We start from the raw sequence: 19,795 nt of genomic DNA on the forward strand, positions 1-19,795 counted from the left end.
CTTTAGATAAAATGTATATGCACTCTGATGTTGAAGAGAGGCAATGGGTTCTAATCTAAACAAAATTTGTTGAGTGACAGACACCTTATTAGATAAACTGAAATGAATAATCTGCCACAGGAAGAATTCTTGGAGAAGAGTTTGTATTATTGGTAGATTTCGTCTCTCCTACTGCCAATTTATCATAATACCCTAATACTAAATTTTCTCAACTTAAGTGTTTTATTTCTTTCTTTCTTTTTGCAGCATCATGTTGAAAAGGATATTTAGAAAAATCTGGTTGGTTTCTCAGGAAATAATATAGTTTTTTTCATTTCTGAAAATATTGAGCTCCCCCATATTCATTAAGAAGTTGGGGGCTTCCCTGGTGGCGCAGTGGTTGGGAGTCCGCCTGCCGATGCAGGGGACGCGGGTTCGTGCCCCCGTCCGGTAGGATCCCACATGCCACGGAGCGGCTGGGCCCATGAGCCATGGCCACTGAGCCTGCACGTCTGGAGCCTGTATTCCGCAACGGGAGAGGCCACAACAGTGAGAGGCCCGCATACCGCAAAAAAAAAAAAAAAAAAAAAAAAAAAAAAAAAAAGTTGGTATTTCTTTCAACAATTAAACATATGAGGATGGATCTTGAGAAGGCTACTACATGCTTGCTTGAAAACATGATGCCCTATGTGGATTTTCTTTTTTTTTTGAAGTTATACCATGTCAGAGATTGAAATTTTACCTCTCCTGAAAACACTCACCTGGTCACAGGAAAAATATGTTATTTATTCTCGCTGAATGTCAAAATGAGACCTGGATCACACTGTGATCATGCTCCTTATTATAAGCTAATCAAACTGGCAAAGCCCTGGGGAAGATTTTTACAGAGACATAGATAAATTATAAAAAATATTCTCTTTCTCATTAGGATGACAGATATAGGCATTATGTATATGTATCTATCTATCTATCTATATATACATAAAATATATAGATATGACCATATCTATAGCTATATGTGTACACTGAATAACACGGACTGTAGATTGATAGAGATTGAAATATTTTATTTGAGACACAGCAGTTGAAAGACTAACATACGGTCAGAAAGAGAGAAATATAAACTCAACTATGAGCTCACCAATCCCTAAACCCAAATTCTATGCTTTCCAGATCAAGTTCAATTCATCTAACAAGTCATTAACCACTGATACTGATGAGCCACAATCAGAAAGACATTGGCTTCTTGCAGCATGCAAAGAAAGGATTAAGATAGAAAAGCAACTTTTCCCAGTGCTTGCATTTCATTTTTCAGTTGCATATCACCGATGTTTGCATATAATTAATTTTGAAGAACTTTAATAGAATATGCCAGTGATTCTAAGATGTGCATTTTTAAAATGTCCACATCTATGACTTTGGGCTATGTCTTACAATTGGTAGTGTCTTACGATCACTCATCTACAGTTTTGGTGCTCTTTCCTTTGGGACTGCCCTTTTGTTCTAGGACAAATGGAGGCCATCAATGGCTAAGGTAAGTATTGGACACAAACTCTGTCTCCACTCTCTCACCCCTTTCTCCAACTGGTAAATGCAGTCCCTTTTGTCTTGTCTCCTCTTTACTGAACCTGAGCCTAGGTCCTTGATTTGAAAATTCAAAGATTTTTTTATACTGGGCAAGGATGTTTCAAGGCAAGGTGAAGTTTGAGGACTGGTTCTGGCCCATTTTGGTTGTGATAGTGCATCTGATGCAGAACCTTCTATGCTGTTGCTTGTGTACAAGATCATTGAGGTGTTCAACTGATTCACCTGTGGCTGAAAGGTAAAGCTCAAAGAGCTTTTGCTTGGCAGCATATTTTCTTTCTTATGTATACGTGTATTAGTGGTACATCGTATAAGCAGTAACGCTTTAGATTCTATTAAATGTGGTAGATGTTTCCAACACAAAGGATCCTCTTTTCAAGTATATTTGTGGAGCTATGGGAAAAACATCATTAAATGGATTTCCTTACTATACACCCTCTCAGACTCTTTACTATACTGTGACTTGGTGACAGTATGCAGAATTATTCAAGTGTATTTGACCACAGAACTGTATTTTTAGGGACTGACTCAAGACACTAGAATTCTATATTTGCTGTAGAGTGATTCCTCCTAGATTACTTCTAGATGTCTTAGAATCTCTGTGTCTCTGACTTTGCCCTTCTTTCCACCATCCCAAGGCTCCCTTGCATTTTGACATATTTTTTCCTTCAAACCCCAGAAGTAGAAATATCCTCCCCAACTGTGCTTTATTTATTTACTTATTTATTTTGGCTGCATCCTGCAGCATGCAAGACCTTAGTTCCCTGACCAGGGATGGAACCCTCACCACATGAATTGGGAGGAAGAGTCTTAACCACCGGACCATGGGGGAAGTCCCTCCCAACTATGCTTTAAAATTCACTCTAAAGTAGGTTCTAATTGAGAAGAACAGTGATATTCTTGACTTGATAATTTTCTACAGTGAAGAATTTTTCTGTGAATTCTGTGTGTTATGATTCTTAAAGCAAACCTCTATTTTGGAAAAAGAAAATGTGTTTCCTACCCTTTAGTGAAAATTAGAGATAATGCATTTTGCAAGCTCAATTCAATTGAGCCATTAAAGTAATAACATTTCTGACCAAAGTTATTAGGCTTGGAAAACAACCAGAAGACTATAATTTTCAAGTTACAAAAATTATAATGGCATAATTGCTCCTAATGTAAGGTTTGTTAAAACAGTTCTCACGTCAATGGGGACCATAGGAAAGCATATTTGAGGAGAGATGTTTACCTTTGTGTTTCTCCTTTATCTCATTCATTCTACTCTGAACATCTATCCACTGAAACAACCTTTGCTTAGCAATAACAAAATTCTCATAGCACTTAATCATTTGTGACATAAGAAACAAAGAATCCTCTTTACCCTTTCTCTGCATTCTTCATCCATTTCCCCAAGTCCAAACATTCCATCCTATATGTTTAAAAAGACATAATAGTGCTATATCACAGGAAATATTAAAGCATTTACCTTTTCTGGAACCACACTTTTGCCATCCCATGCATAACCTCTTTTGGTGAAATAGTTTACTGTGGCAAACTCAATTAGAGCTGAGAATACAAAGGCATAGCACACTGCAATAAACCAATCCATAGCAGTTGCATAAGCCACCTTAGGGAGGGAATTTCTGGCACTGATACTCAAAGTTGTCATGGTGAGCACAGTTGTTACTCCTGTAAAGAAAGAAAGTGAATTTGTAGGTTCATACTACAAACTTTCATCACTGAGGTCAGCCTACTTATGTAAAGGGAAACACAGACAGAGTGTGTCTTCAAGTTCATCCCATTTTGGTTTGGGATGGATGAGTTTTAATTTAACCCCAGTGTAGTTTGCAGTTCATGGTATGGCAGTATTGATGGAGAGCTCTTGGAGGGATAAACTCCTCTGCTATTGAGAAGCTGTTAATAAGATAGTGAACTCCCGTAAATAGGTGTCTTGAACATGGTGTCCTGGGTAGGAAAGGAAATAATATTCCTTCACTGTCCCCAACTGTAGGAAAAAGAAAGCAGGTATCTTCACTGTCCTTGATCCATAAGTAGTCCTGGATCCTCAGCTCTGTTTAATATTCTACCTGTGTACTTTGAATATGCAATCCAAGAGACCAATAACTTTTTGATAATTCATCATTGATAGATAATTAAATTATTTTAGGATAATATCTTGTTACATTATTAACTCTTTGGCTTTTATACTATATTTTCCTGATTCTTCAAATAGATACTCTTTTGAAGATGTTCCTGAAATAAGTTGCATGTAACTTGCTTGAGGTCACATAGCTCAGAAGTAGCAAAACCAAATTTGAACCCATTCATCAGATTCAAATGTCCACAGTCTTACTCTCTCTGCTAATGCTGCCCTATCTTCCCTATTCTGTGAATCTATCCCTACTGATTAAAATCACCTACATTCAAAGCATTTTTCACATCAGTTGCTTTTAGTTTACTTAGATTATTATAAGTGTTGGTATGTGAATGATGACATCCATTAATGTTCATTTAACAAATTAATATTATCAACCTACTATATGTAATGCACTAAACTAGTTAGAATACTGTAAGTTCCCTTTTAAGCCATTTGAAAATGTATGAAAAAAATCACAGGAACCCAGTGGGGGTGGCTTAGGTTGCATGATGTTGAAAAAATCTTAACCTCTTCCAGTAACTAGTTCCTCACTACTTAGCTCTATAGCCTTGAGTAAGCGAGTTAACTTCTAGGGCCCTCAGTCTCCATAACTTTAAAAGTGATGATTTAAACTTCATTCTCTCGATTGTTTACATCATTGTTGAAATTCTAAGAGAGGAAAAGTTCTGCACATTTACAAGATTATTTGAGGATTAAATATAATAATATGTGAAAGCATTTTAAAGATAAGTAAATTATTGCCACAGAAGATATTGTCATCCCGTGTGTCTAAAACTCATACCTATGATTCACCCTTTTGATTAATTTTAGAGAATCAGCAGGGTTACACAGCTGGTCGGTGGCTAATTTTTCTAAGCTGCTTTAAACCATACAGTATTCCCTAGTTTCCATGATTTTCAAGATAGATGATCTTTAACTCTATTAGAAAGTGATAGGACTAAGAAGAAACACTGAGATTTTTATTAACTCATATTTTTGATACATGGTCACAGTTGTAGGAAATAGACTTACTATGAACATTGGAGGTGTTGCAGAAAGTTCTGGGGCATTAACTATATTATGTAACCAACAAATGGTTTCAGGAATATTGGTGGGAAAATAGCCCCCAGATTTACATATCAATATTAACTTGAGCAAAGAGCAAGGTAATTAAATGTCAGTATTTGGAAAACAGAGCAACCCAGTTTCAAATCCCAGCTGTGTAACTGCTGAGTGACGTTGGGAAAATTGCCTCACGGTTCTGAGCTTCTGGATGTTTTGTAATTATTTCCTTATAAATTAATTTTACTAAGTCTAACTCAGAGGGCTATTGTGAGTATTAAATAAAATAATGTAATAAAGTGTTTAGCACTTAGCCTGATACTTACTAAGGACAAAGTTAATAACATTTTTTTATTGTTTGGCTGTGTTGGGTCTTCATTGCTGTGTGCACGCTTTCTCTAGTTGCAGTGAGCAGGGGCTACTCTTCGTTACGGTGCATGGGCTTCTCATTGCGGTGGCTTCTCTTGTTCCAGATTACGGGCTCTAGAGCACAGGCTCAGTAGTTGTGGCACACGGGCTTAGTTGCTCCGTGGCATGTGGGATCTTCCCGGACCAGGGCTCGAACGCGTGTCCCCTGCATTGGCAGGCGGATTCTTAACCACTGTGCCACCAGGGAAGCCCCAAAGTTAATAACTTATTATGATCAACTTCAGTCCTTTTGGATAAATCCCCGCTAAAGTGAATTCCATTTTTTATTTGAATTTTGGCTTATGTGGGCCACCAACTGTTAGAAGTAATTGGGGAATGGGTGTTCTTAAAAACAATGTATCCATAAATTAAAAACAGTTAACAATAACATAAAGAGAGGTGTGTGTGTGTGTGTTGTCTTACAATTCCTGCTATAGGGAAAGGGAAAAAAACAAAAATATGCTGAGTATCTATTAAGTTTCAAGTATTGAGCCCGACAATTTACAAATTTTATTTTATTTTTCTCACTTAATCTTTTAAATGGCACTATTTTATTTTAATTGTACTCTCATTTTATAGGCAACTGACACTTAGAAGACTGAAGATTGAACCTAAAACTTGGGTCTGTCTGGCAGCAAATTTACATGACCACAGCCTCCAAATGAGAAAGAGCATGGAAGGTTAAGAAGATGATGTTTTAAGACATGAAATGGCTCCAGCTTTGTTGCCTTTTGGATGCCATTTACTAAACTGTTATAAGGTACAACTTTTGCTTTATTTTTTCCCTCTGGTATTTTTTCTTTAAATACCCATGACCCTCTCAGGCATTCCCCACAGCTCAGAGGAATGTGCTGAGCACAGACTAGAAAGAATAGAGACGTGTACTAAATAAATGTTAGAAGGCTGAAGGTCTCAGAAAATTGTATTTGTGATTTTATTGAACTTAAAACATTAGAAATATATAACTTGATACACAGAAACACTTGCCAGGGTTGAGTTTACAGATATGCAGTTATGTTTACCAAAAGGGCATGAGTCAGCTGAGATAGCAGACTGTTGAAAATGTTAAGAACAAGGTTTTTGACTTATAAAACATTCCAAAGTGCTTTAGAGGATTTCCAGAAAGGAAGGGTAGGATTTGTTGGGAACCAAGGCGGGGGAAGTGAGCATTTTAAAAAATCATTTTCACTACAGTGCTGGGCTCATTCTACAAAAAAAAACATAAAACATAAAGTATATGTCTTTTGTTCTCATTTAAAAAAAATTCAAGTGAATAAAGGGCTCAAACTACATACACATATAGAAGTGAGCATCTGACAAGAGTTCAATCTTCAGTTCTAATAAGTGGTGTAAACACTAGTTAATATTTACAAATTGTGTTAAGGGAAAAAAAGAGTTTTAAATGAACTACTCTTTTGCTCTGCAGGTGAAATCATTCTGGGTCTTGATTTAGCTGTTCTTAGGCTAATGTCACAGCAAAGATTTTGTGGTTTCCACCCCAGAAGCACCTTGCTAAGTTCAGAAGAAAAGATGTTTTTCTGTGCCCTTGTAACAGAGTCTTCTTTTTTTCCTGAGATGACTGATGCCACAGGGGTCTCTGCACAAGAATAATCCTCAGTTTAGAATGTAAGCACCTGAAGGCTTCTGTTTTGTAGTAAAGGGTTTTAAACATAGCATGTGCCTAGTTGATATTTTTGGAATGAGCCTTGAAAATTGTACCTTTCACCAATTAAATATGTGGTTATAATTTCCAGATAAATTATGTTGCCCACGACAACCCCGTTCCATGCCTTGTCATTGCAGCAGGAAGTACATGGGTAGTTGTACCTCATCATCATTAAGTGCACAGACTCTAGAGCTAAGAGTCTGGGTCTTACTCCAGACTTCTTCACCTCATAGCTTCTGAACTTGGACAAGTTACTTAATATCTCGCTCCTTAGCTTTCTTGTCTATACCACAGGGATAATATTACAGAGGATTCTTTTAGTGTTAAATAAGATAATATAGGGTTGTTTCATAGACCAAAGCCTGATATAAAAGCATTCAATAAGTATTCTGCATGATTTTATTGTTATTCAAATTTTAAGCTCCAGAATTTAACATTCATGAAAAGAATGGTTTATGTTAAGGTAACAGCTACATTCCATGCATAGAACATAGTAGGACCTCATAGTAGATTTCAAAGAAAAAGTCAGTTATTGAATGAGTGAATGAATGAATGAATCAGTAAGTTTTTGGTGATGAAATCTTGTTTTCATCAGCCTGAAAAGTACACTTAAGACAGTGTACTATGACACAGGCAGGAAATACCTCTTTATATGAAATACAAACTTCTAAAATTATAAATTAGGGAGTGAGTTTTCCTATTAGTAAAACGTTATTACCCTTTAAACATTTTTCCATTAGACTGACTTAAAGCATCTAAGGCATTTAAAATATTTTCATAGAAAAAAATATTTGTAACTCTTCAGAAGTGCACACATTGGGTAAACTGAGATATTCCTGTACTGGTGTCATGGTCATCAATGAGTTCTTTCTACATAAGGACCCCTTGCTTTCATATATGTAAGGAAGTCGTTCTGCTGATACTATATTTTCTCAGATTCTCAAAAAATACACTGACACATGATTCTAAATGTATGATTTAAGTATTAATGTTTTAGAATCATTAGATTCTAAATGATTCTAAATGTATGATTTAAGTATTAATGTTTCTATGTGTGTATTTTAATCTATCACAGGCATTTCATACCTGCTTCATTCCATTTTTCTCCTAAAATAGCAAATCACGTGTTCATTAATCCCATCAATTAACATGCACTAAAACAGCTTGCTATTTTAAAAAATGAATTTTTTTACAATCATGTCATAATGAGAATGGTAATTCCTTGAACATTCCTATTGTATTTAACTTCAGATTTTAACGTCTTATTACTTTTTTCATTCTATCTGCAATGTCACAGATATGATACAACTTGCCCTCCAGACCCTTGCATGTGCATCTTGATTGGCACTTACCAAAGACAGTCCTTGCTGGTACAGACTCTCTGTTGAGCCAGAAGGAGACTTGGGAGAGAATAACCGTCATTATGCATGGCAGGTATGTTTGAATAACAAAATAGCCAATCTTTCTTTTCAGGTGGAAATGAGTGGTCATAACAACATATTCTCCTGGAGGGTAAAACAGACAGTAAGGTGAGCAATTTGACCTTGAAAATAAATTATCTGTGAGTTTTTCCATCAGCAGCAAGAACCTGGAGGTTAGACATAGCCTTTATCCATGTGACATCTGGTTCCTGGAGAGAAAAGCTTTTATCCAGGAAAGAAAAGAGACATTTAAAAAACACACCATAACACATTACTGTATATAAAATAGATAACTAATAAGAACCTGCTGTACAGCACAGGGAACTCTACTCAATACTCTGTAATGGCCTGTATGGGAAAAGAATCTAAAAAAAAAAAAAAGAGTGGATATATGTATACGTATAACTGATTCACTTTGCTGTACACCTGAAACTAACACAACATTGTAAATCAACTATACTCCAATAAAAATTAAAAAAAAAAAAAACACCAAAATGGCACTGAGGTTGAGATTGATGTGCCAGAGATCTCATCGATTTTCTTATGTCCTGATCCCGGTACCTGATACATTTAAGAGACAAATCTGAGCATATGTTTACAGATTGGCTTTAATAACCCTGAAGGCAATGTGCTAGATCCTGATGGTGTACACCAGTGGATTAGAAGACACCAGTTTGTCCTCTGCAGAAAAGAGTCAGGCTGTCTAATGGAGGAGCTTTGGTGTCCAAGTCAGGGGAGCTGAATTCCAGCTCTTGCACTTTCTTTCAGTAGCTCTCTGACCTTGGATTTGGCTTACCCTGATTATCAAGGTGAGAAGAGTGTGATAGAACTCTCAAAATTTGTTTTGAGGAACACCTTCATCACCATCACCTGGGAAGGTTTCGAAACATGCAACTCTTCAGGTCCCACCTATTCACACAACCCATTCTTTAAGGTGAGGGCAGAAAAATCCTATTTGTCACTAGCTTTTGAACTTGTCTCAATTCCTAGACCAGTCTGGGAAATAATGGAGTAGCTAGGCACTCTCCATGGTCTTTATATATGTCAAAGTCTGATTTGATTAGAGGCCCAAAGAAATAAACACACAGCCCAAATTGTAGGAGGTGTTTTCTGTTTTTAGTTGATGTTATTTCTTAATTGCAAGTCTTAGAAGTTTTTAGCTTTACTCACTCTGAATATATACTTAGTTATCTGTGTGTGGGTAGGAGAAAAATAGGTGTATCCTTACTAAGAAAATATTGCTGTCTTCGGTATTCACATTTCTCTATCTTCCTCCTTCCCTTCAACTTCAAACTTTTCCCTCCTCAACCTGTGATTTATGTCTCAGCTCATGGCCATCCAGCTTCAGCCCCTATAATGTGGTTAAAACTGCTCACGATCTCTTAATATCCATAACTGAACATCTCAGTCTTAAAGATCTCAATCTTCAAACCCACTGATCATCTTCTTTGTAGCACTAAAAATTAAGCAATGCTGACTGCCCCTACCATCTTGATAGCACTCTCTAGACTCACATTCTCCTTTTAGCTCTCATTTTCAGTTTCTTTTGCTAACTCACTGGATATTTCAGTCAGAGAGTTATGAGTTCTTCCTGTCTCTTGGGCACTAATCTTCATCTTTCTGCAAAGCAAATGCAGAGGTTCCTGGTATAGTTCTGTCTTTAGCTGTCATCATCTCTATTTTTTTTTCTTGACTCTAATAAGGAATTTTCCTTCTCACCCCTGCTCTTAATGTCATTTTTATCCAGATGGCTGCGGGAATCTACATCTCTAAGTGACATTGCTCTCAAAAACCACTGTATTTCCGAATATCTACTAGACATCTCATAGATACTGATTTTTCATTGATATCACCAACTAAATATGTTCAAAAGTGATATTACTTAAACTTTTCCATAAAAAATAATGACTAGCGTATAGCAGGGCTTCTTTTCCACTTAGCATCCATTTCTAAATTCATGGCACTCTCATCTGTCTGTTCACTCAGGCTATTGATAAAAACCTGGAATTAATCCTTGGTTGTTAGTAGGACTTCCAAAAGAGAGAGAAAGGAATCAGTTGATCATCACAATTTTAATTTCACCTGTGCAGTATCTTTCAGTCTATCTCTTATCTCATGGTCATTGCTCTTATCTCCTTTGCAGATTTACAATGTAAATCTACCATAATCTATGAACTGTCTTGTTGGTCTCCAGTCATGTCCTAAACTACACTTTTCCCTAAATTTGAGGTCAGAGTGATTGTTTTAAAGCATACGTACATACCTTAAAACACCTTAATGGATTCCCATTATCCACATCAGGGTTTGTCAACCTCAGTACTACTGACATTTCAGAACAGATAATTGTTTATTGTGGGAGCTGTCTTGTGTAACGTAGGATATTTAGCCACATACCTTGCCTCTTGCCCACTAGATGCCACTTGTAGCCACTCTCCCTTCCCACAATGTGATAATCAACAGTGTCTCCATTGTTACATACTAACAAGCAATCTCCCTAACCAATACCCAACACGCTCCACATCCTAGCTCTGACACGTGTTTCAGTATCACATCTCATGTCTCACCACACATTTTCATATCTCAGTAATCTGATCAACAAAATTCCCTACTTGACCTCTTCTATAGCCGAATATTTTGTTCATATATGGGTTGGGCTCAGTCCATAGTAGAAGAGGAAGAAATGTACTGTATGGGGACACTTTATTAGCTTTAGAAGCAAATGAATTTGGGTTCAAAACCCAGATATGCTATTTTCTTGCTGTGTAGCCTTAAACTCTCTGATCCTCAGTTTCCTCATTATAAAATAGTGATACGTATATTGTGGGGAGGATACAGAATAAGGGCTCTAGTGAAGATCATTCTACATAAGAGTTTTAAAATAAATTTTAGTTGCTTTCTCCATTTCTTTTCTTGTTTCTCCAGTCAGAATTGGTAGAATTATTGGTAGAAGAAATGCTCCCTGTACTCTCTATAGTAGGAAATCATCGATACATTCAGTTATGTTTTCATGATTGTTATTAATGATAACACCCGCCATTTACTGATCAATATTAAGTAACTTCAAATTTATTTACAGCTTCTGTTTACACTTATCAATATATTATATACTTTTAATTTTAGTTATTTATGTACTTATACACCTCCACCAAACCGAAAGCTAATTAAGAAGAGAGAGAGTTCTTTGAGTATAGCATGGCTTTACATATCCTCAATATTCAGCACCTACCTATGGTGAAAAGGAATGAATGAGGCTTAAGAATACTCGTTGCAATTAACATCCACTAGCATCTCTTTTTTGAAAGGTAAATAAAATGTTATCTAATTTTTTTCTATTTACAGTAGATAACTTGGATAATGTCTCCAAGGTCATCTGAAATAAACAAGTGATTCAAATTTGAGAAAAATGCAAAAAAACACATTTTTTTTCCTGGGACTCTGCTAAAATGTAGCCTTGGGTAGATATAGTCAGGTTACATCTCACCTCCCAGGAGTACGCATTATCATTCCTAACCAGTCATTCAATTGTAGCCTGCAAAATGTCATCAGCTCAAAGAAAAAATTCCATCTGTCATATAATGCCAGAAAGGTGAATGTCTATATATATTCCATTATCATCTTTTGTTGTTCACAATGTGACATTTTGGGAAGATTCTGCAAAGATTATTTTTTTGGAGGAGCTATCATGTGACATTATATTTGTTTTATAAACCACTTCCTCACTAACAAATTAGAAAAAGTAGAGGAAAACTTCAAATCTTTTGACGTCACCTTCCTCAATTAAACAAAATCTAAGAAGTTTTGGTACAAAATGTTGATGGAAGAAATTTTCACATGTTGAGGCATGGGGAAGTCATTCTGGCTTATACATGAATTGGTTGATACTTTTTGCTAAGTGGAACAGCCTGTCTTGTGGCCTGTCAAGCGTGTATTGTACATCGACTTTAACCATTAAAGAAAAGAATTCATTTAAAAATCTAAATGGAATAACTGAGGTTCAGGCATCCAAAAGGGATCTGGGTGGCCACTGTGGATGTGGTTTCAGATATATTCCTGTATCACTGAGAATTTCAATTTTCCGAACTCTACCAGACTCAAGGACACCACCAGCCATTCTCAAAATAATATCTGCTAGCAGCTGCCAGCTGCAACCTTATGGTCTCAATTTCTCCCCATGTAACTATGCATCCATTTCGGACCCCAACCAACCCTTGCTTAATAAACATCCTTACTTCTTGCCAGCTCCATCTATAATTTCTGACAAACAGCTTATGTAATTTTGCAGTTTTTGCCTTTGTAAGCCTCCCCCGTTGTTGTAGTCTGGTGGAGCACAATTTGAGCACTTCTGGAATCTGTGTCTGCCAGGCTATAATCCACAGATTGGCGCAAATAACACTTTTATCTATTCTTATTATATATTATTTATTGATTATTTCCATCAATAACATTTAAATAAGGAGAGCAAAAGGCATCAGAATCACATTGTAATCATTTAAAAATGAAAGAAAAAAAAAAGTCATGTAAATTGGATTGAAAGAGTATCTCTAGACATCAAGTGCTTATGTACTAAGCATGTCAAATTATTTCCCTCTGATTTAACAGTCTAGAAGAATTGTAATTCAAATATCCTTTCACATCATGTAACCCTGAGGGAAGCTTGTAAATTAGATGTGACAATATTTCTTATACATCACAATACAAAATTAAAGAGAGAGAAGAAAAGAAGCAGGAATATAATTTTGTAAAGCAGCATTGAGGGTTTCTTTAGATCTGGCTTCCATCCTTTACTTTCTTAAATGTTGGTTACTTAGAGTAAGTTCCTTGCTTAACTTTATTTGACTTCAGTTTTCTCATTTATTCAGTAAAAATGATAATGTGCTACTTAACTGTTTCCTGGGATGCTGTGAGGATAATATGAAATAACAGATGTGAAAGTTCTTCTAAAAAAGTCTGAGTCACATGCAGATTTACAGTGTAAAGGTAGAAAGGATAGAAATGGATTCTCTAGCTCCATTCACTTCTTTAACAAAATTGTAGTGGATACTTATTCCATGTAAAGCTATCACTTTCCTTTCAAGTATTCTAAATTTTATGTTTTCTAAGATGCTACCTTTTTCAAAGGAATGAGGAATAAAAAATGTCATTGAGGGAGGGGCTGGTATTTTAATATCTGCTTCAGAGAATACTGAAATAGAAATAAGGAAACAATGGTTATAGTTCTAGGCCACTTAACCCCTCTGGACCTATCTCCTCATCTGAAATATGATTAGGTTGACCAGATGACTATGTAAGTTTCCCTCTCCATCTTCCCTCCTACAAACCTGTTTTCACGTCTTACAGTTATATTATTTCTCTGGAGATCATGTATTAGGCTGCAAAAATAGAAGTCCTGAGGCTCCTTTGGTGAATGTCGATCACCACTATTGCTCCCTGGTCAGTGAAAACTGTTGCTTTCCTCATTCATTTCAACCCTGCAGAGTCATCCTTAACTCATCCAGAGAAGACTGTTTCTAGGAAAGAGGATCCTGTAATTTTCCCTGGTCATCTGTTCTAAGGATAAACAAAAGTCATTCACAAAGAAGAGACATTCTTTTTTTTTTTTTTTTTTTTTTTTTTTTGCAGTACACAGGCCTCTCACTGCTGTGGCCTCTCCCATTGCGGAGCACAGGCTTCGGACGCGCAGGCTCAATGGCCATGGCTCACGGGCCCAGCCGCTCTGCGGCATGTGGGATCTTCCCGGACCGGGGCACGAACCTGTGTCCCCTGCATCGGCAGGCGTACTCTCAACCACTGTGCCACCAGGGAAGCCCAAGAAGAGACATTCTTATTAGACAAAACTCACCTACGTTTCCTTTGATCACACCTGTCTATTGACTTAGGCAAATATGACAACTTTCCAGTCATCATTGTGTTTTAAAAAAAGCATTTTATATTACATTCTTCTTATTTTATAGCCGTGATATTATTCTTATACCTAATGCCAAATTTAACAACTTTGCATTTCTGTATAAGTCACATTGTCATGTCCCTTAATTACAATTATAATTTTTGTGTGGGCTTTCCTTAAAGAATTCCTTAGGAAGCATATTGTGGTATATTAGAATGAGTCAGGGGGCCATGGCTGGGGTCTAGTTTCAAACTGCCTTCCCTTATACTTCAAGAAGAAATGACGTCTTCTTAGGTGTCATCATGTAGCTTTCTTGTACTAACTTCATCATTACTATTAATAGTAATATCTAATATTTATTATATAATTTTTACATGTCAGATACTCTGGTAAGCAGTTTACATGCATTTTTCTCATTTCAATTTCACAGTAACTCATGAAGTAGATCCTCTGATCATCTCCAAGTAGTACAAGAGAAAAGATGAACAGAGAAAGGTCACACAGTTAATAAGTGGTAAAACCAACATTCAAAACCTCACAGTATAACTCCAGAATCCACCCCTTAAGCTCCATGCTATACCACATTGTTGCATTTTCACATGTCTATCTTGCCTATTACTAGTGTGTCATGTGGTTGAGAGCACACACTCTATAGCTAGACTTCCCAAGTTCAAATCCCAGCTCTGCCACTGCCTAGCTGTGTGACCTTGGAATAATTATTAAACCTCTCTGGGCCTCAATTATGTCCCATCTGTGAAATGGAGATAATGATAATACTTACAACCTCGGCCTGTTGTAAGGATTAGAACAACGCAATGCATATTAGCTACTTACATCACTCAACCATGAGCTTCTTGAGTGCAGGAACTACGGGTCCTTCACCTCTCTTTTCCAGGCCCGATCACAGTGTCAAACAGAGTAAATGAGCAAATGGTTGAAGGAATAAGTGAATAAATGAATGGATAACAGAGAATTGCATCAGATGTGAAAACTGACTAGACTCATCCTTCTGTGTCCTTGTAACAAGTTTGCTCTGCCAGGTGAATAAGTGCACTTCAAACTAAGTCTCCAACTCATTTTTTCCCCCAAACTGATGGCAGATTCCAATGAAGGGACTGTCCCTCTAATATGTTTGCACTGAGAAAAATCCAAGTATTGGATTGAGCCTCATATCTTCCCTCCTATGGCACTGAAGTGATCTAGAGGTATTTGACCTGAAAGAGGTCACTGGTAGTGTGTGTGAATGAGTATTCACACATGTGCTGGTTGCACGCAAGCGGGGAAACACCTTCTAACCTTCTAGAAGGTGACCTGAATTGCTTTTCTCCCCACAGAGAATTTTAAGGTAAGAGAAGGTGCTTTTTATCTAATCATTCTCAATGTGTGTGTACTTTTCTGCCACCATTCCTAGTCTTCTGGCAGAAACAGGGAGATAATAGCACTCAATGTCATTTATCTTAATGTTTTCAAGGCTCTGTAGGAGTTGTGAAATATGGGATTGAAGACCTTACAAAAGATCTTTGTTTCTTCTCATAGAAATGTAACAAGGTGGATTTTTGATGAGCTAAAGGAGACCCAGAGGAAGGGTAGTTCAGGGTTTTACATCATACAGTTTGATCATACATCAAACTGAGCTCCCACATTTGAGAATTTGCTCTTTATTCTCCTCCCCACCTCCCCCCATATCCATTATTGGAATGACAAGGAAAAGCTCTTATTTTGTACAGATAAACTTGCAGCTCTAACACGAAATGATGACTTTTAATGAGCCTAACTTATGAGGTCTAGCCAGCTTGGTGGTGGTGGGTTGGACCACTCTTTCTCTCCGATTGCCCTTTTCGGACTGTATATCTTTTCTGAGTAACAGGAATGTAGGTAGGCTGATTTAGGAAACCAAAAGTGAAACAGGTCTCCAAGTTCATCAGACTAAGCCACTCATTTTGCTGACATGGGAACTAGAATATAAAGAGGGATACAGTGACACACCAAGTTCACTAGCGTTAGAAGAGAATGGAAGCACTCCTTCCTCCCAGCAACCGTAGTATATATTTGTCCTATTGCATGCATGCTATTGCACTTGAATTACTATTTCCCTGACATCCTCTAACCTCCATTCTAATGATAGTAGGGAGAGGATTTCTTGAGGGGAAGTTCTTTGTCTATTATTCTGAATGTCCTGGGCCTAGAATAGTGATTACTTGGATCCCAACAAATACAGATTGACAAAATGAAAGTCAACCCCTGCAGCAATCCTTCCTTGATTACCCAGGCTAGATTCATTTATTTTTTATTCATTAATTCAAAATATTTATTTAGTGCCTCCTGTTTCATCTACTGTAGTAAATCATAGGGATACAGAAGACGGACACGTACTTGCCCTCACAAAAATGTTAATCACAACACTTACCACCCATTTTGATAACTATAGTTTGTGTTTGTCTGTCTTCCTTTAGACTTCAGATTTCTTGAGAGCGAGATATGTCTTGTCTATCATCGACTGTAGCACCTGCCACAATATCCAGTTTATAATAGCATTCAAGTTTTAAAAAGTAAGCACTGCTCATTTTAGTATCTTTTCCAACATAACTTGGTGAGGAAGAAAAATTTTCGGTATTTTTCACGTTTGGGGATATTTTCAGGACAATAACAACAGCTATTGCACACCATTTTGAGCATCTACTGTATAACACTCTGTTTAGCGTTTTATACTATCTCATCTTTAATGCAAAATTACAGACTCGCCAATATTAGAAGAGAACAGAGTTTCTAATTGGATAAATGACCTTCCCAAAGTCACCAGGCTTCTAAGAGGCAGGACTAGGACTTGAGCCCACATCTTTCTCACTGCAAAGCCTAAGACATTCCCACTATGCCATGTGCATTTCTAAGGTAGGCAAAGCTGAGGGAAAATCTTCTCCATTTTTCAAAGCAAGAAACATAAATATTTCAACTTCTATAGTAGCCATGGATGCTATAAAGTAAGCAAAAGACAGATCCTGTTAAGCAGCAATTATCCAATAATCAAAGTAAGATATATTGACCTATTACTTGAATTTAGAATGGTCAGATTATAATGATCATGGTCCTAATATAAAGTCTGAAATGTAAGGAAGAAATTTTCCTGAGAAAAAGAGCAATTCTGCCTTTACATATCACTTAATTGTCTTTTTTTTAGGAATTACAAATCAAAGTGAATGAACTAATTTCAAATTTTAGATACAGTCATAAAATTGTTGATCCTTGCTAAGCTTTCAGTAATTGAACATAATTAAAAATATTGGTATTAAGGGAGTACATTTTCCTAATTGTTAGAATCCAAATTTTACTTATAATTATCTGACCCTATGATCACATATCCCTTAGTCACAAAAGGGATACATGCATAACTAAACTCATCTTATTTCTTGAAGCAACTTCAAAAGTTTAAAATTTTAGATACAGCTGCTTCATAGTATCTGATCTAATTCTGAGTATTTCATTGGTAAAACAGTTACAGTACCAAGAAGGATGGTGGTGCATCTACTTTTAATTCCAGAATGGAGTGATCAGTGTAGATTTTAGCTGTAGAAGATCCCTGGCTAGAGTTACAAATGGATTTGTGGGGGAAAAAAGGCTTTTTGGTATCCTATGCGTAATGATTGCCGCTAGAAATTTACCAAGATTTATTGAACCATGACAATAAATGGGGCCTAGATGATATTAATAGCTAACATTTATTAAGAGTTTTTTATGTGCCAGGAAGTGTGATGATTACTCTTCATGGATTTAATTCATTCCTTCCAACAACCCTGTGAGGTGACCACAATTAACTGGCAAGCTGGAGGAATAAGGATTTAACCCGGATATTCATCTCCAAAAGTTCACATGTCTAAATACAATGCTACCCTGATCACATGGAACTACTTCTTCATTTTGTAAACAAACAAACAACAACAAAACCTCCCAGAGACCAAAAGGCATTAAATGTCAAATTCAAGGTCACAGGTCTATAGAGTTTACACTAGTTCCCAGTCCAACTGTTCCCCAGTTTAGTGCAATTTTCACTCTCTCTACTTGTGTCATTGAGGGACTTAACTGAATTTGCACATTCTTACAAAAACTTTTTCTGGTCCTTCTCCCCTATCTAAAGTAACTAAATGGCACTCACCTGTGCTAGACTGAACAATTCCAGAGTCTACTGTTTGTCCAAGAAGATCGTATTGGTTTAGGCGTGACCCATCTTCTGCTACAACCACTGAGCGTGCCGGCTCTCTGGTCCACTCATAAACAACTTCTGCTCTCGTGTAAGCATCTAAAAGGAAAGAATGGAAGATGGTCCATGTGTTTTGCCGCTTTGCTTCTCCTAGTTAGTTGGTGTGTTCTATCAGTTTCATATTTTCTAACACATGGTTCCAGAGGTCAGCCTAGGAAAGGAGAGCCCATATCCCTTAGTTTAGGAAAACTGACACATTTTCCTGATTCATTCAGTTATCAGTTCACTCATAACAAATGGTATTTAAGCATCTACAAAGGACTGAGTACCTTGCTGAGGATACAGCAGTGAACATAACAAACACCTGATCTTGTGGAACATGCATTGCAGTAGTGGGGACAAAAGCAGAGAAGCTAATGAATACATAATTCAAGTAGTGTTAAATGCAGTAAAGCCATATACAACAGATATGAGGATAGAGAATGGAGGGGATGGGGCCTATTCTAGGTAAGGGACTAAAGAGGTTCACTGAGGAAATGACATTTATACAAATACATGACAGAAATGTGAGAGGGAGCAATGTCTTGGGGAAGGGTACTCTGGATAGATGAGCTAACAAGTTTCTTCCTCCAGGGCAGGTAAAAGCTTGACATATTTAACGAAGAACAAGAAGACTAATGTGGCCAGAATGAAGAGTTGAAATGAGGTTAGAGGCAATAGCCTGGGTCCAGATTATATCAGGCCAGGGGAAGGTCATGATAAATGTGATAACACTGGAAATTTTACTAAGCATCCTTTTTTTATTTTGACATCCTTATTGGAATATAATTGCTTTACAATGGTGTGTTAGTTTCTGCTTTATAACAAAGTGAATCAGTTATACATATACATATGTTCCCATATCTCTTTCCTCTTGTGTCTCCCTCCCTCCCACCCTCCCTATCCCACCCCTCTAAGTGGTCACAAAGCACTGAGCTGATCTCCCTGTGCTATGTGGCTGCTTCCCCCAGCTATTTTACATTTGGTAGTGTATATATGTCCATGCCACTCTCTCACTTCGTCCCAGCTTACCCTTCCCCCTCCCCATGTCCTCAAGTCCATTCTCTACATCTGTGTCTTTATTCCTGTCCTGCCCCTAGGTTCTTCAGAACCTTTTTTTATTTTTGATTCCATATATATGTGTTAGCATATGGTATTTGTTGGTTCTCTTTCTGACTTACTTCACTCTGTATGACAGACTCCATGTCTATCCACCTCACTACAAATAACTCAATTTCATTTCTTTTTATGGCGGAGTAATATTCCATTGTATATATGTGCCACATCATTTTTATCCATTCATCTGTTGATGGACACTTAGGTTGTTTCCATCTCCGGGCTATTGTAAATAGAGCTGCAATGAACGTTTTGGTACATGACTCTTTTTGAATTATGGTTTTCTCAGGGCATATGCCCAGTAGTGGGATTGCTGGGTCATATG

At 37.0% G+C, this 19,795-nt stretch overlaps 1 protein-coding gene across 3 annotated transcripts in view; it reads right to left on the reverse strand.

Moving 5' to 3' along the window:
* GABRA1 (gamma-aminobutyric acid type A receptor subunit alpha1) overlaps positions 1-19,795 on the reverse strand; it is a 60,367-nt gene that overhangs the window by 4,850 nt on the left and 35,722 nt on the right. For all 3 annotated transcript variants that reach the window (XM_033432032.2, XM_004271963.4, XM_033432033.2), the window contains 3 exons: positions 18,271-18,414; positions 8,171-8,323; positions 3,032-3,234 (listed from right to left, as the gene is read on the reverse strand). In XM_033432032.2, the coding sequence (XP_033287923.1) occupies positions 3,032-3,234; positions 8,171-8,323; positions 18,271-18,414 (500 nt within the window). The remainder of the gene's footprint in view (positions 1-3,031; positions 3,235-8,170; positions 8,324-18,270; positions 18,415-19,795) is intronic.

Source organism: Orcinus orca, chromosome 3, assembly GCF_937001465.1.
Source record: "Orcinus orca chromosome 3, mOrcOrc1.1, whole genome shotgun sequence".
Classification (NCBI taxonomy): Eukaryota; Metazoa; Chordata; class Mammalia; order Artiodactyla; family Delphinidae; genus Orcinus; species Orcinus orca.